General features: G+C 38.9%; 2 protein-coding genes across 3 annotated transcripts in view; both read left to right on the top strand.

Moving 5' to 3' along the window:
- The first annotated feature begins 9,937 nt into the window (after nt 1-9,937).
- On the top strand, nt 9,938-13,633 carry LOC140940048 (transmembrane protein 220-like). Of its 2 annotated transcripts, XM_073388924.1 has the most exons (6): nt 9,946-10,285; nt 11,518-11,547; nt 11,720-11,780; nt 12,441-12,570; nt 12,953-13,018; nt 13,428-13,633. In XM_073388924.1, exons 1-6 carry the CDS (start codon nt 10,154-10,156, stop codon nt 13,588-13,590), a joined length of 582 nt encoding a protein of 193 aa, XP_073245025.1. In that variant the 5' UTR covers nt 9,946-10,153; the 3' UTR covers nt 13,591-13,633. The 2 variants fall into 2 exon arrangements, with proteins under 2 accessions (XP_073245026.1, XP_073245025.1); XM_073388925.1 differs by lacking the exon at nt 11,518-11,547 and having other exon boundaries at nt 9,938-10,285.
- A 4,185-nt stretch (nt 13,634-17,818) lies between these two features.
- The window catches only part of LOC140940047 (aconitate hydratase, mitochondrial-like), a 40,376-nt gene continuing 33,831 nt past the window's right edge, over nt 17,819-24,363 (top strand). The window contains exons 1-2 of the mRNA XM_073388921.1: nt 17,819-17,946; nt 19,033-19,104. Of these exons, the coding sequence (XP_073245022.1) occupies nt 17,923-17,946; nt 19,033-19,104 (96 nt within the window). The 5' untranslated portion in view covers nt 17,819-17,922. The remainder of the gene's footprint in view (nt 17,947-19,032; nt 19,105-24,363) is intronic.

Genomic DNA, 24,363 nt, shown 5'->3' with positions numbered 1-24,363 from the left:
AGTTGCCGGGTAAATGCCATAAGTAGGCGGGGAATCAAACGGCTAGGGATTTCTTTTGATTCTATTTTTCTCCTATTTTTGTCTGAAAGTAGCAGGGGACCACATTCATAGTAGCCGGATGAGATCCCCGGCCTCCCAGCTCTTAATGACAGCCCAACTAATACACTGTAAACACGAACTATTATTATCATTATGTACTTGGGATGGATTCCTTCAATTTAGATCTTAGGCGGGGTTCTCCCTGGTCTTCAGTACATGGTATAAAGCAACTAAAATAAATGTGCAAAATTAAGTGCTCATTAGTGTGGTCCGATTTTATTTTATAAATTGGTATTTTTTGTATAATAGGCATCGTGACGTGACCTGACCTAAATATTGACTTTCCCAGTTTATACTAGGAACAAACGGCCCTAGCGTTTGAATCAAAAACTGTTCATCTTCACTTAAGTAGTATAGTAAGGACCGAATTCAGTTCTTTTTGGGAAGAATCTCTTAAAGTAGGGAAGGCATACATTATCGGAAACGTGCATAGTCATGAAGACGAAGGCAAACTAGCTTTTTTTAAAAAAAATGGAATATACGCCCTTCCATATTTCCCATAATGCACCTTATTTGCCCCCAAAGATTTTGCATAAACTTTGTTTTCATTTCTCCTGGGTATTGCAGTCGTCCCAAGAGAAATTGAAAACAGTGGTTATGCAAAATTTTGGGGGGCAAATAAGGTGCATGCATTATGGAAAATGTGGAAGTGGAGCAGGAAACGTGATTTTTTACTCTTCATCCACCATTTGCACATCTCCCACACGCCTTGCTTGCCCTCCAAAGATTTTCCATAACCTTACACTTAATTTCCCCTGGGTATTACAGTCGTCCCAAAAGAAATTAAGGACTGCTTATGCAAAACAAGGTCTATTATAGAAGATGTGAAAATGGCTTGTTCTCCCTTTTAGCTTTTTTACCTTTTCTTTGTTTACGAAAAGGGCAAATTTGACAAGAATTTATAACATATTTATCACCCTAAACCTAATTAACACAGGATGATAAAAGAGGCATGTCGATAATTGGGAGTCTTACGAAAATGACATTTTGCGAAATTGGCAAATTTGGCAATTAAGGATTCATCAAAGGTCAGGCAAAAAATTTAAATGAGAACAGAAGAGGCCTATTGGCAGTTGGCGATTTTCACGAGAATGGCAAATTGGAGAAAATGGGGAAATGGGCAAGAATCTATCAAAGGTTTTGCAAAACCTCAAATGAGGTGACAAAGAGGGAAATCTTGACAAATGGCGATTATAAGAAAATGGCAAATTTTGGGCGAAAGAGAGAAATTTCGGCAAAAATGGTGAGTATGCCAAAAAGTCTCTTGCCAGATATTCACATAAGATGACAAAAAAGGGCATCTGGACAAATGGCGATTTATTTGGCAAGAATTTATAGGTTTGGCAAAAATTAAAACAAGATGACAAAAGAGGCATGTCGATAATTGTGGGTTTTACGAAAATGACAAAATGTTTTTCGCAATTGGCGAATTTGGATTCATCAAAGATCTGGCGAAAAGTTTAAATGAGACAGCAAAAGAGGCCTTCTTGGTTTGCAACCACGTGACAAGGCTACCATGTGGGGGGGTCAATACAATAGTATTTTTCTCTAAGTATTAACACGAGAATAGAGTTAAGTTCCCAGAGGAGAGAAATGCTTTTTTTTCTTGAGCACCAGCATGGCCGCCGTGACGGCGAGTGCAAACCAGCAATATTGACAGTTGACGATTTCACGAAATTAGCAAATTGAGAAAATGGGGAATCGGGCAAGAATCCATCAAAGGTTTGGCAAAAACTCAAATGAGGTTACAAAGAGGGAGATTTTGACAAATGGTGATTATAAAAAGAAAATGGCAAATGTAGGCGAAAAAGGAAAAAAATTGGGCAAAAATGGAGAGTTCAAGGGTTTAGCCAACTACAAAGGGGTACCTTGACAAATGACAATTTTATCAAGTTTATAAATTTGGCAAAAATTGTTAAAAAGTTTGGCCAAAACTTGAGCAGGATGACAAAAGAGGCATGTCGATAATTGTGGGATTTACGAAAATGACATATTTTGCAAAATTCGCGAATTTGGCAAAGGATCATTAAAGGTCTGTCAAAAAAATTAAATGAGATAACAAAAGAGGCATATTGACGGTTGGCGATTTTCGCGAAAATGGCAAATTTGAGAAAACGAGGAATTGGGCAAGAATCCATCAAAGGTTTGGCAAAACCTCAATTGAGGTGTCAAAGAGGGGAATCTTGACAAATGGCTATTACAATAAGAAAATGTCAAATGTAGGCGAGAACGGCAAATTTCTGCAAAAATGGCGAGTGTGCCAAACATTCATCAAGGGTTTGGCCAAATATTCAAATAAGATAACATAAAAGGACATCTTGACAAATAGCGATTTACGAAAATGACAAATTTGGCAAAAATTTATTTAAGGTTGGCAAAAATTAAAACAAGATGACAAAAGAGGCATGTCGATAATTGTGGGTTTTACGAAAATGACATATTTTGCGAAACCGGCGAATTTGGCAAGGATTGAGACAATGAAACAACAAAACAGGCATATTGACAGTTGGCGATTTACACAAAAATGGCAAATTTGAGAAAATGGGGAATTGGGCAAGAATCCATCAACGGTCTGGCAAAACCTCATTTGAGGTGACAAAGAGGGGAATATTGAGAAAAGGTAGATTTCGACAAATATGGCAATGTGCCAAGAAAATCATCAAGGGTTTGGCCAAATATTCAAATGAGATGACAAAAAGGGGCATGTTGATAGGTGGCGATTTTTAGGACAATGACAAATTTTTCAAAGAAGGCGAATTTGGAAGGAAGTTATCAGAGGTTTGACAAAAATTTACTAAGAGATGACAAAAAGGGGCATCTTGACAAATGGCGATTATAACAAAAATGGTAAATTGGGCAACATTTCATTTAAGGTTTGCCAAAATTCAAATGAGATGACAAACGAGGCATGTCGATAATTGTGAGTTTTACGAAAATGACAAATGTTCGCCAATTCGGATTCATCAAAGGACTTGGAAAATTCCCTGTTGATAATTAGCAAGAATAGCAACTTTGGCTAAAATGGCGAATTTGGCAAGAACTTATCAAAGGTTTGGCAAAAATTTTGAACAAGATGACAAAAGAAGGATGTCGTTAATTGTGGGTTTTTACGAAAATGCCGTTTTTTGCGAAATCAAAAAATTTCTGGAAAAATCCATCAAAGGCTTGGCAAAGTTTAAATGAGACGGCAAAAACGGGCATCTTGTACAAAACGCGTTATTAATAAGAAAATGGCAAATATAGGCAATAAAGGCAAATTTCGTCGGTAAAAAAAATGCAGTGGCGAGTATGCCAAAAATTAATCAAGAGTTTGGCCAAATATTCAAATCAGATGACAAAACGTGGCATGTTGACAGCTGGCGATTTTTAGGAAAATAACAAATTTGGCAAGAAGTTATCAAAGGTTTGACAAAAGAGATGACAAAAAGGGGCATCTTGACAAATGGCGATTATAACAGAAATGGCAAATTTGGCAACAATACATTTAAGGTTTGCCAAAAATTAAATGAAATGACAAACAAGGCATGTTGACTGTTAGCGATTTTTACAAAAATGACAAATTTGGCGAAAGTAGCGAATTTGGCAAGAAGTAATGAATGGCTTGCCAAATGAGAAGGCGAAAAATGGCCTGTTGGTAATTAGAGATTTTTACAAGGATGGCAAATTTTGGCGAAAATGGCAAATTTGGGAAGAATATAACAGGACAGGTTTGAACAAAATTCAAATGAGATAACAAAAAAGGCTACCTTGACAATTACTTATTTTTCGAAAAAGGCAAATTTTTGCCAAAAATGGTGAATTTGACAAAGGTTAATCAAATGTTTAGCAAAAACTCATAAATGAGTTGACAAAAAGAAAGCATGTGAAAATTTGGGTACCAGTTGAGATTGAACCTCGTGTGGTCCCTGATCTAATGGTGCTGAAATGACAGAAAAATATCTGACAATCCACGTGACATTGTTATAAAGAAAAAATAAAGCATTTTTATTGTCGTTGACGAAGATAGGTCCTCTGACTGAAAAACTTCCAACAATGCATCGAGATGGAATTAACTAATTAAGAACACCGTACTAAAAGTAAGCTTGAAGAAATGTGGCTATAGAAACGCTAGTAATTCCTGTAGTCATAGGTCCATCATAAGTAATCAACAAAACAATGTGTTTAGCTGTTTAAGTTTTGGCAGTAACCTGTGTACAGCCACCCTCTACCCTCAACAGAAAAACTCGATGAGGGAAAAGATCAATTTTTTTAAGCATCATTTTCGATTATGTTTCCCGCGAATTGAAACATAACTTATATATAGTATTTCCTTGTTTCCTGTTCTTGCTGATGGGGATGTGCTGCTGGGCGAGGTCGCATTTTCACGTCTAGATTAGCTATAATGAGGTTGAACATTATAATGGTGTCGCACATTTTTGAGTAGCAATTCAACGGAAGATTCGAGGTTGAAAAGTTGACTTTATAAGGTAGATGCATAGAAAGAAAGTGACTACATATATTGTGATCGCGTAAATTACATTTGTCAAAAAGTGGATAAGATAGCTTCTATAGGGTCCTCAGAATAGATAGTATAATAATGGGGTAGGGGTTCTGAGAGGTAATCAGCATACACCCAACAAAAATTATGTAAGTTTGGCAGTCAGGATTCAGAGAAAGATACTAGTCCAAAAAAGTAGAGACTTCCAAGTTATGGTTGACAGGACATTCACCCACCTTTAGAACATCAATGACATCACAGTGCAAATTAAACCGTCTGTGATTTAAAACAGTGAGATTTGCCGATTAACCTCATCTACAACAAATGAACGTACTCCTACAATGGTATAACCCTTTCCGTTTCGACCAACTGCACTGAACAAAGACATCATTTGAAATAACATATGCGTGCCTGTTGATGGGCCTGTTGCAAAGTCTTATTTTGCGACATTTCAAACTATGGTACTGTTTCGATACCACACTTTGCGTCATTGCGAAATACGGGGTGTTTAACTCTTCTGTTCTCAGCTTAAAAAATCACGTCCAGTCAGTTGACCCGATCGGCGTCAGAAAGTCATTGCTGGCAAAAAAAGGAGCACTTTACTGGGACCAAGGTTTGCGCTAACGCATAATGTGGTCTGGCAATTGTGACGTATTTTGCGTTAACTCAATCTGTGTTCTAGGTTTTAAGACCAAGGTTTGCGCCAAAAAAATATCGCAAACCGTGTCGAACGTAAAGAGTCACATTTTGAGATAAGTCGTTCCGTGTCCTTCCAAATAAACAGGGGAACCCAACGACGGTGTCCTCCCAAATACATTGAAAACCGCTCTTTTAGGCTACCCAGAGTACAAATAGATTTGCAAGGGTTTCAGTGCTATATTACCGTAAAATTCCAAAAATAATCAGCGGGGCTTATATTTTTCAAAGGCCCTTTTTGAGGGGCTTATATTCGGAGGGAAATTTGCGTTTTAAAATCGGCAAAGACAAAAATTTATATATTTTTGTTTTGTTTTGTTTTGTATTTGAGGGCGATTGCCAAGTTCAAGACGCCCGGGGGGCTTATATCCGGAGGGACGATTTTACGGAGGATTTTTTGCGTTACAAATATGGGGGCTTATATTTGGAGGGGCTTAATTTCGGAATTTTACGGTATTTTCCCGAAAATTTAAGATGCTGATTAACGTATTACGAAAGTTAGAATTTTTCTGGTTCCTCTCTCCATCACATTTTCGAATCCGAAAATTGTAGGTTCCGTATTTTGTAAGAAATTTTTAGCCTTCCTCAAGTGATAGAAAATTCTAGGCAATATTTGCTTCTATGAACAGCTATTTTACAGAAAATTATCGTTGGGTTCCCCTGAATAGTCAGTATTTTGCGACAGCGCGAAATGTGGTTCCCAGATCGTGGACTATTTATAGGCTTCGCTTTTCAGGCCAGGATTTGAGTTATCTCAAACTGTGGACTGTGGAAAGAAGTCACAGTTTGCGTTAACTCAATCTGTGTCCTACCAATCAATCACAGAAAGTCACACACCTTTCTAGAAAAACTAGTGATTTTACAACCGTTCAGCCTTCATATTAAAAACGGAAACACTAACTGTTTCCTGCGCCAATCAAGAATACAACACAATCAGCGAACTTACGGATTTTATGCTTAAAAGATCACCAGTAAAGACCTGTCTTTGATTGCTTGATTTGCATAATGAACAGAATCAATTAGTGTCATATTTTCGTAAGCCGGTTCGCTTTTTATTCGAGTTCACAATATTCATAAGATGCAGAGTATTTGTATATGGACTTAGATGATGAAAATATTTTGCGATTTGACTTGTCTTCTCCGCCAAGTCTTAGCTATCTTAACGCATATGGGCTAAAAATTAAGTTGATCGATACGCAAATGAGAGACGGAGTAGAAACGGCACAATCCGCTCTTCATATTTTTGTAACATGTAAAAACGTGAAATTTAACTTAAACGACCCACAGCCGGTATTGTTTTTTTCGAATTCTTAATGTAAAATGCCAAAACGACATTTAATATACTCTCCTTCGCAGCCTTAAAATCCGAAATTGTGTTGTTGATTCGGCCCCCATGTTTACTTAACCTTGCAAGACAAATTTTACTACCGTCCCCGACCCGCTAAACTTGCAAATTTTGCTCGAAGACCAAACTGCAACGGAGGTTCTTTTCCAGTCCTATGCCGCGACTACCACGATAGATCGCATGACCTGATTGGCTTGCATATCACATTACGTCAGAGGACATGTTCACAAGATAGGACATAAGTGCAACGGTACAACCAGTATCTGACTTGTTCCCAGTCGTCTCACCCCTCGCGCTTCTCTCCTTTCTCAAGAGAGACGACTGGGGACGAGTCAGTACCAGTATGATTAAATTACTACATACTGAGTTTGGAGGAGCCTACACTGAGTAACGAGGATCTGTTCTATGGAAAAGGATTTCCCCCGTGTTCAGAACTTTGCCCGCCTTAAGAGACTTCAAGACCTCACTGAATGGGAAAGATTGTTATTTTCAGTTCTGAATATGATAAAATCCGTACTTTTATGATATGTATATATATACCTGGTTTTTTGAAAACCGGGCTACTAAAAAATGTCAGTCTCTCACACTGATTGTTAATTTGATGGCCCTCGTTACTTGAAAAGTAAAATCTCACCTCAAAAAGAAATTATTGAATACATGAGCTTCCATTTGATAGAATCATCTGTCTTGAAAGTAACAAAAGTGAAGTTTTCCTCATTAATCTGGAAAATAAGGCATTTTAAGAAGCAATTTTTAGTGTCGGTGTCACCGATTGCAAAGCCAATTCCCCAGTTCACCCCATTTTTAATTGAAGCTGGTCTCCCAAAAACAATCTAAGCCAACACTGCTCAACAATACCAAGTCCTAAAACCAGCAGTTCAACTGCTTGCTGACTAGGAACATTATCAACAGGGTGGGTCATTGCTTGCATGCAAACAGCACAAACAAACTGCATAAGAGTGCAAAAACACATCAAACTTTACAACAACCCCACTCCCCTGGAATTTAACCAGGCTACCCCAAATGCATACCAGACGATAGCCCCGTGTCTGTGCAACAACATGGCACCATGCCAGACACAACCCCCCCTTAATTTGAGTGAGACATTGACCTTTGAAAGACAGGGGTAGCCCCGGTACAAAAACTCAGCGAATCCGCCCTCTAGCACAAAGCATAGTCTTTACAACAACCCCACCCCCCTGGAATTTAACCAGACTACCCCAAATGCATACCAGATGATAGCCCTGTGTCTGTGCAACAACATGACACCCAGCCAGACACAACCCCCCCTTAATTTGAGGGAGACATTGAGCTTTGAAAGACAGGGGTAAGCCCAGGTACAAAAACCCAGCGAATCTGCACTCTAGCACAAAGCATAGTCTTTACAACAACCCCACCCCCCTGGAATTTAACCAGGCTACCCCAAATGCATACCAGATGATAGCCCTGTGTCTGTGCAACAACATGACACCCAGCCAGACACAACCCCCCCTTAATTTGAGGGAGACATTGAGCTTTGAAAGACAGGGGTAAGCCCAGGTACAAAAACCCAGCGAATCTGCACTCTAGCACAAAGCATAGTCTTTACAACAACCCCACCCCCCTGGAATTTAACCAGGCTACCCCAAATGCATACCAGATTATAGCCCTGTGTCTGTGCAACAACATGACACCCAGCCAGACACAACCCCCCTTAATTTGAGGGAGACATTGAGCTTTGAAAGACAGGGGTAAGCCCAGGTACAAAAACCCAGCGAATCTGCACTCTAGCACAAAGCATAGTCTTTACAACAACCCCACCCCCCTGGAATTTAACCAGGCTACCCCAAATGCATACCAGATGATAGCCCTGTGTCTGTACAACAACATGACACCCAGCCAGACACAACCCCCCCTTAATTTGAGGGAGACATTGAGCTTTGAAAGACAGGGGTAAGCCCAGGTACAAAAACCCAGCGAATCTGCACTCTAGCACAAAGCATAGTCTTTACAACAACCCCACCCCCCTGGAATTTAACCAGGCTACCCCAAATGCATACCAGATGATAGCCCTGTGTCTGTACAACAACATGACACCCAGCCAGACACAACCCCCCCTTAATTTGAGGGAGACATTGAGCTTTGAAAGACAGGGGTAAGCCCAGGTACAAAAACCCAGCGAATCTGCACTCTAGCACAAAGCATAGTCTTTACAACAACCCCACCCCCCTGGAATTTAACCAGGCTACCCCAAATGCATACCAGATGATAGCCCTGTGTCTGTGCAACAACATGACACCCAGCCAGACACAACCCCCCCCTTAATTTGAGGGAGACATTGAGCTTTGAAAGACAGGGGTAAGCCCAGGTACAAAAACCCAGCGAATCTGCACTCTAGCACAAAGCATAGTCTTTACAACAACCCCACCCCCCTGGAATTTAACCAGGCTACCCCAAATGCATACCAGATGATAGCCCTGTGTCTGTGCAACAACATGACACTTAGTTTGACGGAAGCCCCCCTCAAAAAATATTATCTGGGCCAACGGGGGCAACAGCCCGTCCCTACGGGACGGACTGTTGCCCCCCTCGTGCAAATTTTCTGGAATTTGCACTGATTTCTGTCACTTCCAGGAAGTTATTTGAAGCCCATGGTTAAGAGGTGAGGGTGGTTAGTCCTGAAGAGCGAGATTGTTATTTTTACACTAAAAGTATCAGGGCTTTAAGCAAATTAAGTTTTAAAAGATTGCCTGCAATGTGCTGGACTTGACTTAAGATTTCAGGCAACCCGGTTTTCAAAACTCCAGGTAGATATGCATGTACATTCTTCTTATTTCTATATCTAAGTTATGTCTAGGGTACCCTGGGTGCCAGAGACTTTTCTAGCGCGGCCAACACCAAAAATTCCCACTACACGCGAGAAAAACCTCTGGTACCCAGGGTAAGTCTAGGGTTATTAGTAATGAAATATAGATGTCTTTTACTTTTATTATTGTAGAATATTTTATGTCATACATCGTAGATAGACACGATTCCTAGGAAGACCACTTTTTCGAACTTTTATTGTGATGAGATTTGGTGTATAAATAAAGTTGTTGATGATGAGATGATGATGAAGTTACACCCCCAACAGCTTTCTCGCTTCGCAGGCTAGAATCTCAGTAATTTTCAATTACAATTTAGATAATTTAAAATTCGACACGTAAAAGACATAAAACAAATATTAAAAATACAAAGGAGACAAAAGAATATAATCGGACAGGAATAAACGCGTGACAATTTGATAGAGCAATTTAACAAATGCTCAATCAATTGCTAGGAAACAGAAGCAGGAAGAGAGAATGCATGCATTTATTTCCCGTTGTGGTAAAAGTTAATAATCCAGTCGGTTCAAGGGTAAACGTGTTTAAATTTAGAATACAACGTCAATGTTGTAAATAAGAAATCTTTCGATACAGAGATCTACTGACACTGTGTTTTATGTCACGCAAATTTAAAGTTTGGATCACCTATAATCTCATCGATCATTAAATAAAGCGAAAGGAAAGAGTCAAATAATGGCGGAACGGAGCGTTATACCTATTGAGGAAAATCAACACTCTGTGGTTGCCAAGATTTGTAATCCGCGGACGTGGCGACTCGCAAATGTTGTCATGGCTTTGTTTTTCGCTTTGGCTGCATATGTTCAGGTGAGTATCACAATTTGTTGCATTGTCTACTGAAATATTTCTTGCTACGATTTAAGGCCCGAATTAAGTTACAGTGAAAATTAGCCAGTCGATCGTCTGACAGTTTTGCAAAAATATCGCGGTTAAAACTTTAATAGACTATCTTAAAGTACTCTGAGATTTGCTGTTGGTTCTCTCTTCTTGACCTGCTAAACTTCGCGGCTAAAGCACATTTTCTGCACTTCAATAAACTTGGGACTTTGACGCAGCCGTATCTGTCTTTGTCACTTAATTAGTATTCCTACCGTACCGTGATACAATGCATGCATGAGTACTTAAGTGCCTTTTCCATTTAGGAGGATATTTTGAAGTCTTGAGGTTTTTAAAAAGTAATATAGAGTAAAATCGATTTGTGTTTTAATATTGGTTAAAATACAGTGCAGGAACCTCGGCGGGGGGGGGGGGGGGGGGGATGGGGAGGGGGGGATTCTCGACCAACATTTGGCTGGGGTGAGCCGCTAAGGGTTTTGAAACCCTGACCCTGTTTAGGACAAAAAAGCCTAAAATACATGACCATACCTAGCCTGTTTAGGACAACCACCCTCAATTTTATAACTGTTTAGGACAAAGGAAAAAATGCATGCCGTCTTGTTTTAAAGCCATCCATTTATTGGTAATGGCAATGGAGAAAATTCACGTTATAGTCATTCCTTTTTTTATACAAAATTCATTTCGAAAATCAAATCAATCGTGCAAGATACACCCGTTTAACAGACTCACACGAAATTATATACCCTGTTTAGGACAGAGAAGTCAAAAACCATACCCTATCCATTGGCACATCCACATATAGGCCATATGTAGCTGATTCAATAAAAGTTGCCTTGGGCATTGGGGAGCTATTGTTTGGTGGTCACTCATTGTTTCATATGCCCAAATGTCCAATTACCAATGACCAATTACCAAAGCAACCTTTTTTCATTTAGCTGTATAGTAAAAATAGAGCAATGGATGAGAGATATAAACTTAGATGATTTCTTCCCAGTGAGTTGAGATTTATCCAGTGGATAGCTGTATCCATGCACCTCAGTTTTGACCAATGGGAGCCTTCAGGTCTGTAAAGCAAGTGAAACTGCATGGCCCTCTTCTCCACGTGCACCCCCCCCCTCTCCTCTCCAACCTTCGATCTCCTTAATTTCTACAATAGAAGGTATCTGAGGCTTATTAAGTTTCGTTTTTATTTTTATTGACAGACAAATGACCCAGATCCGGTAATTTGGGTGGTAAGTATTTGTTTCTTTCATTCAGAAAATATACAACTTATTGCAGTTTATTTATTTCTTAATAAAGGGCAAGAGCTGGGCATTGCAGTAGCATGGCAGGACTTAGTATAGACAAGTTTGTAATGAGGCATAACACATGAATGTTTTGTTTTCAAAATTAATTCAATTTCAGCTTATGTATGCAATTCCCTGTCTACTCTGTATGGCTTTGGTGGCCGACTCATCATTACAAGGTATTTCAATACTTTCTCATCATGATCATCATCATCACCATCATCATCATCACCATCATCATCATCATCATCATCATCATCATCATCATCATCACCATCATCATCACCATCATCATCATCATCATCATCATCACCATCATCATCACCATCATCATTTGTCATCATTGTCATCATTAGTTTAATTGTTTTTTTTTCCAAAGTATTATCTTAATAAAACTTATAGTTAAACATTTGTATGTGGACCATACACCACTAGAAATATCAATACCTTAATAAATAAGTACACTGTATGGCCCACTAAAAAAGTTTTTAAAATTTATAAGTTATTAAAAAAAAATAATATTTGGTCTTAACAGCCTTTATTGCCCAGTCATAATTAATAAGATCTCAACAGTTATTAAAGATAAAAAGCCAATTCCATGGCTATTGCCCTACTAACAATTGGCACCAAAAAATGTGACAATCACACAGTGTGAACCTTACTTTCAAAAACTTTTAAATGAAACTGCAATATTTTTTCCTTTTCTTTTCTTTCCAGTCTCATGTAAATATTATTTATACATAAGATATGTGCAGACATGCTTTAGAGCTATTCCCTTCCTCCTTATCGGGTTATTATAAGACATAGTAGGATCTACTATGCTGAATTTTTTTTGGAAGATCACTTTCTCTGGAAACTAACAGCTGCCATTCACCTTGGTGTATGTATCGTTGGAGTGATCTACTCATTGACTGTCCTACTTTCATCTGAAACTGGCTCAAAAAACCTTCTGAAATCTGAGGAGGGGAGGTAAGGATAACACTAAACCTGTAAACATTTTGATCTTCACCTGAAAGCTGGAGATAAAAAGAAATGTGTTCATTCACAAGTTTGTGAAACATGGTTCACCATAATGTATTCAGTAAATTAATGTGTACTCTCTTGATTCAAACTCGTAGTAGAATGATGATGGCTATCATCCCACCAAAATGACGCTGGCTCACTTGCGAGCACTACATATTATTGAGAAAATCTTGTACTCGTAGTTGTCCTTGTCTTAGAATGTAAAGGTCTCTAGTTTCCATATATACCTCCCCTTCCACAGAAGAAATCTTTTCTCTACCCCTCCCCCCACCCTGGTTACTTGCAAAGTAAGCGACATAAATAAATAATTACACATTTGTCATTTCAGAGAAATTGCAGGTTTACTGATTGTGGTATTCTGGTTGATTCTCTGCCAAGTGACAAAACTCAAAAGGTAATAAATGGAGACAAGCTTGAGGTCTAATTCGATTGCTTAAAACATTAAATTATATTATTTATCAGACAATGATGCAGACATGACACTTTTTCATTCTGGTACATTGCAATATTGATTCCAATCCAGTATGAAAAGCAATAACTTTGTAGATGATAAAAAAAAATATGGTTAAGCAGTACTGATGTAAACCTCAACGTGTAACCACTGCCTATTCAAAAGAACAAATTTTTATCAATTTTGGTTTCTCAGTCAAGGTACTTATAGTTGGAAACTCTTGTTCCAGGGATTTAGAGGCAGAGAGTAGTGGGGTCTATTAGAGTCTTGGAGCTTAAATTATAGAGCATTAAAGTATTCTGTGCACCACTCTAAATCTAACTAACAACTAACTCCATTTATTACTTTACAGCTTCAAAGAAAACACTGCCTATCTTTGGACTGCCACTGTAGCCATTTCTGTCGTTCCTTTTGTTCTGTGGTCCTACTACACGTACACATTGGATGTGTCCTCTTTACAGAGCCACTGCAAAGATATCATGTCAAGATATCTGTTTAGACAATCTGAGATGTAGATTTTTAGTGTCAAATTATAGATATATGTAGTTTTTAGCCTCATTTAAGGATGAGTGTTATAATAAAGAGTCCTTTAAAGGTAAGTTATGGTCACCATATTTGTCACTGGTAGAATAGACCTTTTTACCGATACGGCGGCCATATTGAATTAATTCGATTTAAGGAGTATTATAGGATGCACAGGGGGCATGAGCACATTTCGTTACTATTTTTGAGCACTTTTTGGGTCATTTTTTTATAAAGTTTTCTCAGAATAAGATTGTAATGGGAAAAAAAATCCTTGTGCCATGTTTGGGTGTAATAATGATCACCTTTTTCCTGAGTAAAAATACAGTGAAAGACCATATTTCTAATACTAAACTAGAAAAAGGCGATCATTATTACATCCAAACACGGCACAAGGATCTTTTTTCCCATAACAATCTTGTTCTAAGAAAACTTTAAGAAAAAATGTTCCGAAAAGTGCCCGAAAATACAAACGAAATGTGCTCATCCCCCCTGGGCATCCTATAATACTCCTTAAATCAAACTAATTCAATATAGCCGCCTTATCGGTAAAAAGCTCTATTGGCCATCCCAGTCTTTACCTCGGCAAGCATGGATGATTGCCTCAAATTCAACTTTACAGGCATGCTGCCAGTAAAGACCCTAAGAATTTTTCAATTACAATTACAATTAACTAAAACTTATACAGCACAATTTTCCTCTGAGCATGATCAAATGCGCTTTATAACAGCTAGGTTAAAAAGACTAAAAATGACTTAAATTTACAAGCAGGTAAAAACTCAGGTCAGGCAGTATACTGGCAACTGTGAGCTACTAGATCAGTAACATAACAATTTAGAGTTTAATGAAAAACCAGCTGAGGCTAACTGACCATATTTTTTGAGACGGAATACTTTAATTTTGCAGAAATTAATCTATATTCAATCAATAGGTATTTTAATGCCAATATTAATTTATTAGTGACATATTCAAGTTCCGCCTGAGAAAGCACCTTATATCAGCATGCAACAATTGCAAATTAAATAAAGTTTGAAATAATAAAACTATTTATCTATCAATATTCTCCAAAAAAACAATGTTATTCTGAAATAAAAAATGATAACTGAGCTGTACCCTTTCCATCTCTTTATAAACCTTTTTGCTTACTAATAGGTAAGATAGAGCTGGGTCACCTTAGTTACTTGAAAGTCTTGCCAGCTTCCTACATAATTGAAACATTTGACCGGCACTGACGACCAGTCTAATTGTTTTGGAGCTGACATTATATGCTCCTACAAGTACTTCTTTAAGTAACAAGTACTTCGTGTACCCGGCAGGGATTACATTGCTACTTTTTTTATCTGACAGATATCTTAAAAATAGCTTACAGGTCCTTGTTTAAATTAACTGAAGTAAAGCTGACTCGGCCCTTAAGATTTCTTCATCTAAGTCATCCTGGGCTACCGTTGAAGATTTAAAGCATATTAAAGTGCTCATATCAAATGACTCCCCAGCCTCTGTATATTCCTCCTCTGTCATCCATTCCCAAATTTCTCCCTTTTCTCTCTCAGGAGCAATGAAGGAGGTCCACCATTCTGCTTGTACCAAAGTTAATCCAGCCTTTTAGTGCCCTAGCACTGACTCTTCTTTCCATCACCTCATGTGTAGCGTTCTTTAATAGTGTTGTGTCTGGCTTGAACAACCACTGAATTCCCAAAGGCATTTTGGACATGATAACATGGTGTTCTTCTGATAACCACTCCTAATTTCCCCCACCAACCAGAGGATGGTATACCATTTTCCATTCTTTGTTAAACAGAAAAGTATTGGTTCCCATGATTTTGAAAACATTGAGAGGAATGGCCGAATACATGCCTTAACATAGATGTTGTCCATGTAAATTGTTGGTGGGTTTGGCTTGTAACTGGACAAGATGAACTGCTGCAGGGCATCCAGTGTGGTCGCATCTACTTTCCTCAGTCCTTCTGATATTCTACTGAAAATCTGTTGAAAAAAAGAATATGGTATTGTGTGAGCAATCTTTTAGATTATCCATACTTTAAACAGCTTTCTCTGAGAAGAAATGTAAATACGGCAGCACTAGCGGGTTTCAAAAAGTGTTTTGCTTTGTACACTTTCTTGTTCAAATGTCCTCGTGTGTGCGTCCAATGAGAAGATAGGATAGTTTTGCCTACAAATGCAGGAGAGGTACATGTAAAGAACAATAAGGTAGAAAGTGACATAGGTAATATAAGGCTTATGTCTATCTGATCAGTCTACCCCATCACATTTCTCACCCACACACCCCCCCCCCTCCCCCCCTATGGCACACCTTGATTCAGTAAGGCTGCATTCACACAACACTGAAGCTAAAAACTTCACCACAGACATCTTTCACTTGGTGTAGACTGTTCAATATTTTCCCTCTGGGCCACATGGAGATGTCTAAATTTTTGTACAGATAGGGACTTGGGGTGGTTCGGTGTGGATGAAACACCTAAACAATGAAAATTTGTCTGATGCAGTGTGGACATTGCCAAATATAGTGGCACCCAATTGAACTGTTCCTCAAAATATCTGTTCTTCAGGCAAATGTTTGTTGGCTGGGAGATTTGGACAAAATAATATGTCCTTGCAGGGTTCTATCTAGGATTTATCTTTTAGGTAAGAAGCCCCAAGTGGCTGAAGGCCACGAGCTTCCTAGGAGGGTCTGGGGGCATTCCCCCTCCCCCTATAAATTTTTTAAATGAATATGCTCTGAGATGCAATCTGGTGCATTTTAAGACACACTTTTGAGAAATGTTCCAGTGTGTACACTGACCTCGTCGCGTCTGAATGATTTTTCTGATGTAGTTACTCATACACTGTAATGATAATAACATTTTTTTTGGGGGGGGGGAAGCTGGGCATTTTGGGGGGGAAGCTTCCACCTCTCAAATACCCTAGATAGAACCCTGTGGCTTGGAAGGAAAGTGATGCTGGGAAATTGGAAATTCTGGGTGTCTGAGGTGATTTGATGTGTAGAATAGCTGCCAGTGGCAGATTCAGGGGAGGGGCCTGTCCCTCCCCACCCCCCTTATTTTCAGACAAACTGTGACCCGAAAGGCCGAAACAATTTTTTTGGAGACCAGGCACCCCCTTATCTAAGGGTCTGGATGACCAGCGCCACCCCCTCCCCCCCCTTATCTCAAGGTCTGGATCCGGCTCTGGCTGCTATGTGCTTTCTGTCAGAAACCTCTTAGCCCTACTGCCCCCAAGGGGTGAATGTAGCCCTTAGGCCACACCCAACAAGCCACTTCCAAGTTCCAAAAACCCTCACCTTCAAAATGAGGCTAGGTGCACAACCTTTCATGTGAAAATGAGTTTTATTTGCATGAGAATGAAAAATGATTTCCATATCAAAGGCTGAGCACCTACCCTCATTTTGAAACAGAGGCCCGGGGAAACTCGGAAATGGCCTATTTCCTATCGACCGCCCCCCCCCCCCCACCCCCCACCCTGTGAAGGGCTGAATTTTGCCCTATAACCAACATCTGCTGGGAAACTTCCCAATAAGTCAGGATGCAGGTTGAAGGTTCACTTTGCTGGCTGGGAAATCTTCCATCAGTCTTGCTGGGAGTGAGGAACAGACAATTATTCCCAGCAATCTCCCAAAATGCTTAAAATGGCTTTAGAAATCTTTATTCATGCTTTGTTGTTGTTTTTATGTCTTTTTCTCAAACGTTTCCGTTGGGTGCCCCTGAATATAGACTTTCCTTGAACTCCATTATTGAAGAATACATTAAAACTTCCAGAGAGCTTAGAAAGAGCAACCTTATAAAACCGATGATACTGTAAAAACCCGAAAATAAATTGGCTAATATACCCCCACATTACTGCATTTCTTTTTTTTTCTTTCAATATACTTAACTTTAAAAAAGAAAAAAGCTTCGTTTACCGAATACCCCAAAATATACTTTTAAGTTTAATTTATTAAAGCTCAGAAAGCTTATTGAGTAACCCTGTGTATCGAAGACCTCCTATATATCAACAAACCTCTTGACGTTATATATCGACAAACCTCTTCATGTTATTTTACTTAATACAGAGCTTACCTCATAAATTTCAAGTAGGCAACACTTCATTGCAGGTGATAAACACGTTAAAGATATGAAATTCTCAGCAACTCTTGCACTTCTTGCACCTTGTGCGCGATCGTCCGCGATCGTCCGCGATATCATTCGTTATTATTCGGCGGCTTCAGGTACGATCATGCGCACTGAATAGAATTATCCACGAAGTTTAGAGGGGTATGGAGCCGTGATAGTGGAGTTGTTTTTTGCCTGGTATTTCTCTGTCTGCAAAGGATGCAACGAGTATTTACCAAAAGGGTAAGTTTTCTTGAGTTGAATACTTTAAACTGTAGGCTCAGCTTTTTAAATCACTTAATATTCTGGGCATTGTTCTCCCCAGTTTCTCGATCCGCACCTCCGGTGGATCGTGATCGGAACCGGTCTCTCTATCGTTTCATTTAAACTTTGGCTGGGGAAACTATTTTAAAGTTTTACGTTTCATTAATTTCCTTTCCTTTCCTTGCTACAGTAGTTTTCTAGTCAAATATCACTGCTCTCATAGGATTTTTCACGACGGGAAATCATCTTTCTCATTTAAGACTTTGATCAACTTATATCCGAATATTAACCTTGTGAGCTTATATTTAATACAAGCTTATTACTACGTAAGATTTCTTTTATGCACACTATATTGGTCAAGGTTACCGCCAAGCAATGTGAAATTTGCTTTTAGACGTAAAACTTACTTATGTTATTATAAGCTGGAGGTTGTGTTAATGCAAGTTTCCCTTTCCTCAACCCTACCCTCCTCCACTTCTCTTTATGAACCAAACTGAGTAAATTTGGGATCTTTCCAAGAGGTATGGGTTTAGATTAGACTTAGGGCTTTGTATTTAAAGCTTGTATCAAATCAAATTTGCCTTATTGTGTGCTGTCAAAACTTTTCAAGCAACTGCCCTGAAGGAATGAACAGTGGTCACTTTCAGAGAGACAACCTATGAGAGGCTGTGTTTATGGTGCAAAGAAGGTGCAAGAAATGACAAATTCACTTGATCTGGGATATGCTAATTTCTAAATGCCCAGACTTGCTATTGTTCCCCTGAAGTTTCATAAGATGCTAACAAGAGTAGCCATCTTTGGTTAGAAGACCTTCATATTTGTGCAAGAAATCATATTATTTCAGGCTTGTTGGAGGGAGCAGTAAAAGGGGTTCATACATACCCTCCAAATGGCCTGCTGAGGTTCACCTGTTGGTCACAGAGTAGTCACCTGCAGGAGTTGAAGTTGCATGAGTTGGCAAAAGTGACCACCACAAAGTTGCCAATTTTTTCAAATTTGTCTGAAAGCAACCAACCTAGCTATCGGTAGCAATTTCCTAAATATGACAAAACGTTTTTGTTCCAGGCTTTGTTTTCTGTGAGGACAACAGTTCATCATGGACGACTATTTTCGATGTCATATGCACTTGCTCAAAAGGTAAAGTATTATTCAGTTAGCTTTTAAGAATTTATCAGTCTTTCTATATTATAGACTTGTAATGTTGCCACAAAATCCTTCTGTGTAATTATTACAAATGAAAGTGAAGGAGTGGTTGTAAATCAGCTTGAACTTCAGTTCTGGCCCCAGTAATGGTGTTCAAAAGGTGGATGACACTATCCATCGGATAAATCTCTATCCACTGGATAGTGCAACTGGTTTCCCCAATACTTATCCACTGGATAGTGATTTATCCAGTGGATAGTACTATCCATCTTTTGAACAACTGGAGCCTTAAGGTCAAGGCATTTGCATTGAATTGTTGCCTTCCTTCCTCGGTGTCCTTTATCCAGGTGTATTATACCCCATTTACACAGGTATGGTCAAATTTGTGACAGGATGAAAACCTGCACAGATCCTCATTTTGTTTACGCAGGACCCATAGAACCATGCAAGTTTTTGAACAGCTAACAATACTGCAATTTGTAACAGAATTTGCTCAGTTCCATGTAAACGGGTTGTACAGGTAAAAATTCGTCCATTCAAAAATTTGTCCAAACCTGTCTAAATAGGGTCTAAATGAGTTCTAGCAACATACTGCTTGGGGTAGCACTGTGATAGACTAGCATCCTTTCCAGGCTGGAACACTCCTGGTATTCCCACTTGAAATGTTTTACAACTTAGGTTGGATAACGAGAGTCACAGTTGGCAAAGCCTTAATTAACAAATGGTAAATGGCTCAGCATTTACTATTGAGTGACAGTTGTATGCAGGAGGTTGCTGAGCACAAAAGAAGTGTAAGAGTCGCCAAATGCGACTGTAGCTTCTTATAGTGGGGCGGATATGTGCAGATTTGGGGCCGGATTGTTCACTTTTTGTTAAAAGCACCAAATTTTCAGGAATGACAGAACTAATTATGACTATTAATATGTGATATGGTGCCATCGCAAATTTTTCCTGTAAAACTGGTTTTTAGAGTGAAAATTAAACTGGCCGCCATTTTGACCGGAAGTAAATATCATCTAATCTAAAGTACACAAAATGAAGCATTTTTTTAAGCCAAAATGACGATGAAATTGTTTATTATATAAGCTAATTGGGCTATTAATATGTGATATGGTGCCACTGCAAATTTTTCCTCTTAAACCGGTTTTTGGAGTTATTACTAAAATGGCCGCCATTTTGACCGGAAGTAAATATCACCTAACCGAAAGTACACTAAATTTAGCATGTTAAGACCGTTAAGGTCAAAATGAAGACAAAATTGTTTGTTCTATGTTTTTCCGGATATTTATGTCGTATAAAAAAGTCAACCGTGTTACAAATGAGCGATTTAAATGATAAAACCGGAAGTAAAAGCGAGATAAAATGGCAATTCATCAAGTTTAAGTAGTGAATGTCAAAAATAAAAGTGAAACAATGATTCACATCTTTAAGCAAAGGAAAGGCCAAACATACGAACAAATTAAACTAGCAAAAATAGATTATTTCTTTTTACTTGTTTTGACCCTTTAAGTCCGGCTAACAGTGACCAACATCAATTTTCTCCTGACCATATCCATACAATGTCAAGAGATTAGGTTTTTAGAAATTAATAAAAATCACCTAAGAGAAAATGCTTTGATCTTTTATAAAATTCTCTCAGAGACCAGTTTGAAGAATTTGTATGTGAATATTGGGGCTTAAAGGTTAAAAGAGTTGATCCACTATTAACTAGAATGCAAAATGCTTTGCGGCTTTCAAAGTAATTCGAGGTATAATAGCTCCACCATTTTGTGTTATTGAGGAGTATAAATAACACTCTGTGCATGTACATCTTGGATTGAAATTGCTTTCACGATAACATCTGCTCATTTCAAAGTTTACCATTTTCAAAAAGTTTCCGGGAAATCCGTTTTGGAAGGTAACGGGTACCCTACTCAGCCTACTCTTTACAAACAGTGGGCTGGGTTCTTTAACTTTCCACAGCATTTCAAGATAAAGAACACGAACTGTGAGACGGGGCTTACGGTTTTTTTTTTGTTATCCCAAGAAGACTAGAAAGTCTAACGTTTGCAGATGACCGTAAAAAGGCAGCACTTCTCGTCAGTTACATAAAGATCCTGATCCAGAGTTTATCCGACCGGGGTTTGAAACCCCGGCTTCTGGCTTAGTGGACCGGTGCTTACCCACCTGGCCCGGTTGTTTAAACATTGGATAGCGCTATCCACTGGATAAAAGTCTGTCCAGTGGATAACGCAATTGGTTTCCCTAATACGTATCCGCTGGACAGTGATTTATCCGGTGGATAGCGCTATCCAACGTTTGAAGGACCAGGGCCTGGAGCTAACCGGGCAGCGGTTTCACTCATCTGTATTTCACTATCAAATGACTCTGCGCCTCTCTCGACAGAAATGAGAGTTAGCCTCTTATCTTCACTGTTATCACCCCCCAGAATGTCATTTCGTTATCATGGACTGAGTAGCACTGATTATCATGTTAAAGTCCACATGCAAGAAAATAAGGAAAAAGCGTTGTCCGAATATACATCACTTACGTTAATTCCCTGAGCATGTAAAACGTATTCTCTTGGATATAGTATGGGACAAATATGTCGCACCGAGAACAGCTAGAAGACTAAGATCTGGGGAAAACGTGTATCGGGAGCTATACTAAGAAACTGGAAAAAGTTAGTTCTTATGTAAAGATCGAAATAAGCAGGTGCTTTTTAGATTCATTGCACAGTGAGCAACGCATGTCGTCTAGGGACAGATGTCCAGTCTTTCCCCTGCATCGTTTGAAGTCAATTCGCTAGAAAACATTTTTCGTCATGCCATATCACAAAGCAGATTCCGTTCTTTTAAGGTATAATATATAAAAATATAAGTTAAGACTCTCCAAAGACATTTTCGTTAAGTCCACTCTCCTTTCTAACTACCCATGAAACTTCTATACCATGAAGCCAAGTTAGCTTCCTTATCATATATCTTGTTGCTGAGGTACATCTACGCTACCTTGCAGCCTATGAGATTGCACGTCCTCCATTCCATGAATTCACAGGATGTGACACGCTGAATACTTCTGGTCACCTCAGTCCAGAAATAATCGGAGTGGTTTTCGCTTACACGTTCTTCTATACGATAAAAAAGTAGTTCTTTAAGGTCAACTGACGAAGCCAAAAGTAGTTTCTTTGTCCTGGCCCATATTACTTAAACATTTCAAGGGCATGGCAAACCATGCCGGCCACATATAGAGTCAGCAGGCAGTGGTACCAAGCATCTCGGTTCCTAGTCCGCAAGGAGTTGGGGCTAGATATCTCTAACAGGAGAGTGGCGACTCTCCTGCACTCCACTGTCAGAAATTACAAAGTTGAGCGTGGAACTAGTCAAGTACGCTCGTAAGAAGGGCTGTACCCAGAAGAGTGACAATCATGAAAGGCAGTCTTAAACTCTTTTTTTCGATTACAAGCACTCGTCTGCATGAAGTATTACTGCGCTTTTCACAAACATGCGAATTCTGAAGTTCAAAAGCCAATTGACGATTGCGTTTTTCGCTGCCTTCAATCATCTTAACGGACCTCCTAGGAAACAAAACTTTACTTTAACGGGTTCAAAAGGTCAAGGTTTGTGATTTGTGACTGGTGGATTTCGATCTGTTTTGTGTGTTTCTGTGTTTCAAGGTTCGTTGCTCGTGATCGTAATTATGATTGACGGCAGCGAAAAACGCAATTGTGAAGGCGGCTGTTGAACTTTAGAGTATGCATGTTTGTGAAAAGCGCAATAAGTCATTAGGTCACCGAGATATCACCTGTTATTCTTCAAGTTCTGTATCATAGCAAAAGTAGGCTCAAGTTTAATAATGGATTATACACAATGAAAATAGCAAATTGAGTGTATACATCAGATTTAAAGAAAATATTCTATTAAAGAAAGCCAGCACTGCAGGCACAACAGAAGTTTAATCTCATTCCTTAAAAGTTCGGACTCTGTTAGTTTTACTTCCGGTCTAGCTGGCGATCACTTATATCTTCTCTATTCTATTTTTTTTTAGACACTGCGTTGAAATAATATCTCTCTGTATGAAAAAAAAGCTGCCTTAGGCATTTGCTGACATTTTCTTATCCAAGTTGCTAAAATTCAGACGTTTTAAAGAAAATGTTAATTTCACTTCCGGTTCAAAATGGCCGCCATTTTAAAAAATCTTATTTTTCGCACTTAACGGACTTTTTGGCGATGGCACCATATCCTATCTTTTTTAGGGCCTTGAAAACTATCATCATGCCAAATTTCATGCTTTTAACAGAAAGTGAACAATTCAAGCACGTATCTGCTCTACTATTAGGGAAATTTTCTCTAAGTTCTTAGGATAAATGATGAGACCTGAGTGACGCATAGGGCTTTAAGCGCATGCTAGCTTTTGTTAACATTCACCCATGGGCAAATAATAAATGGATAATTGACCAATTAGGGCACATGCTTTACTTTCGTTGTGTTATAAACTTTAAGGTTTTTGTTTAATATTATTACACCTAAAATGTCAAGAAAAGTTGCAAATATTCGGCTTGAATTGCAGAGAAAAAAATGCTGGCTTCTGGATCATGTTGACTGGGCTGTGATTTCTGCCTCATGCTTTAGAAACTAGGTTTTAAGCTCTGGCCATTTTGGCCTCCTTGGCTGGAGTATGGCTTGTGGTTATACCTGAATGATGAAAAATGTATGTTAAAAAATTATTTTATTTCGGTAAGTGCCCCTGAGTAAATTTGAATCAGACAAGTTTCTGAACTATCAGCACTTGGAAGACAATTTGAAAGTAATGCGAGACAGGTGAGAAGTTAAGAAACTTAGGCCCATTTCAAACGTCGTGCTACTGCCGTGCCAATCTCAATTGATCGAATTAAATTCGACTTTAGCACGGCAGTAGCGCAACGTTTGAAACCCAGTCGTGCTACTGCCGTGCTATCCGAAAATTTGCGACCCCATTCTAGTAAATCTATTGAAAATGCGACCCCATTATAGTCACTCCAGTCGTGAAAATGCGACCCCATCCAGGGGCACATCCCTATTAGCCTCTTGTAAGGGAGTACCCCCCCCCCCCTCCAGGTTTGAAAGCCACTTATTGGCAATTGCAATAGAGAAAATATTCACGTCATTGAGACATTGCTTTTTTACACAAAATTCATCTAGGAAATCAAATCAATCGTGCAGGATATACCCTTTTAACAGACTCATACGAAATTATATACCTTGCACGTCAACGTAATAGGCCACATATAGTACAACA

Source organism: Porites lutea, chromosome 6 (assembly GCF_958299795.1).
Source record: "Porites lutea chromosome 6, jaPorLute2.1, whole genome shotgun sequence".
Lineage (NCBI taxonomy): Eukaryota > Metazoa > Cnidaria > Anthozoa > Scleractinia > Poritidae > Porites > Porites lutea.
Note: the sequence above shows the minus strand (reverse complement) of the source record. Positions and strands in the feature narration are given on the sequence as shown.

Coding starts and splice junctions, on each gene's coding strand:
- LOC140940048 (XM_073388924.1), top strand. CDS start 10,154: ATGGCGGAACGGAGCGTTATACCTATTGAGGAAAATCAACACTCTGTG. Junction 12,571..12,952: donor CTGAAATCTGAGGAGGGGAG/GTAAGGATAACA, acceptor TTGTCATTTCAG/AGAAATTGCAGGTTTACTGA. Junction 13,019..13,427: donor CAAGTGACAAAACTCAAAAG/GTAATAAATGGA, acceptor ATTACTTTACAG/CTTCAAAGAAAACACTGCCT.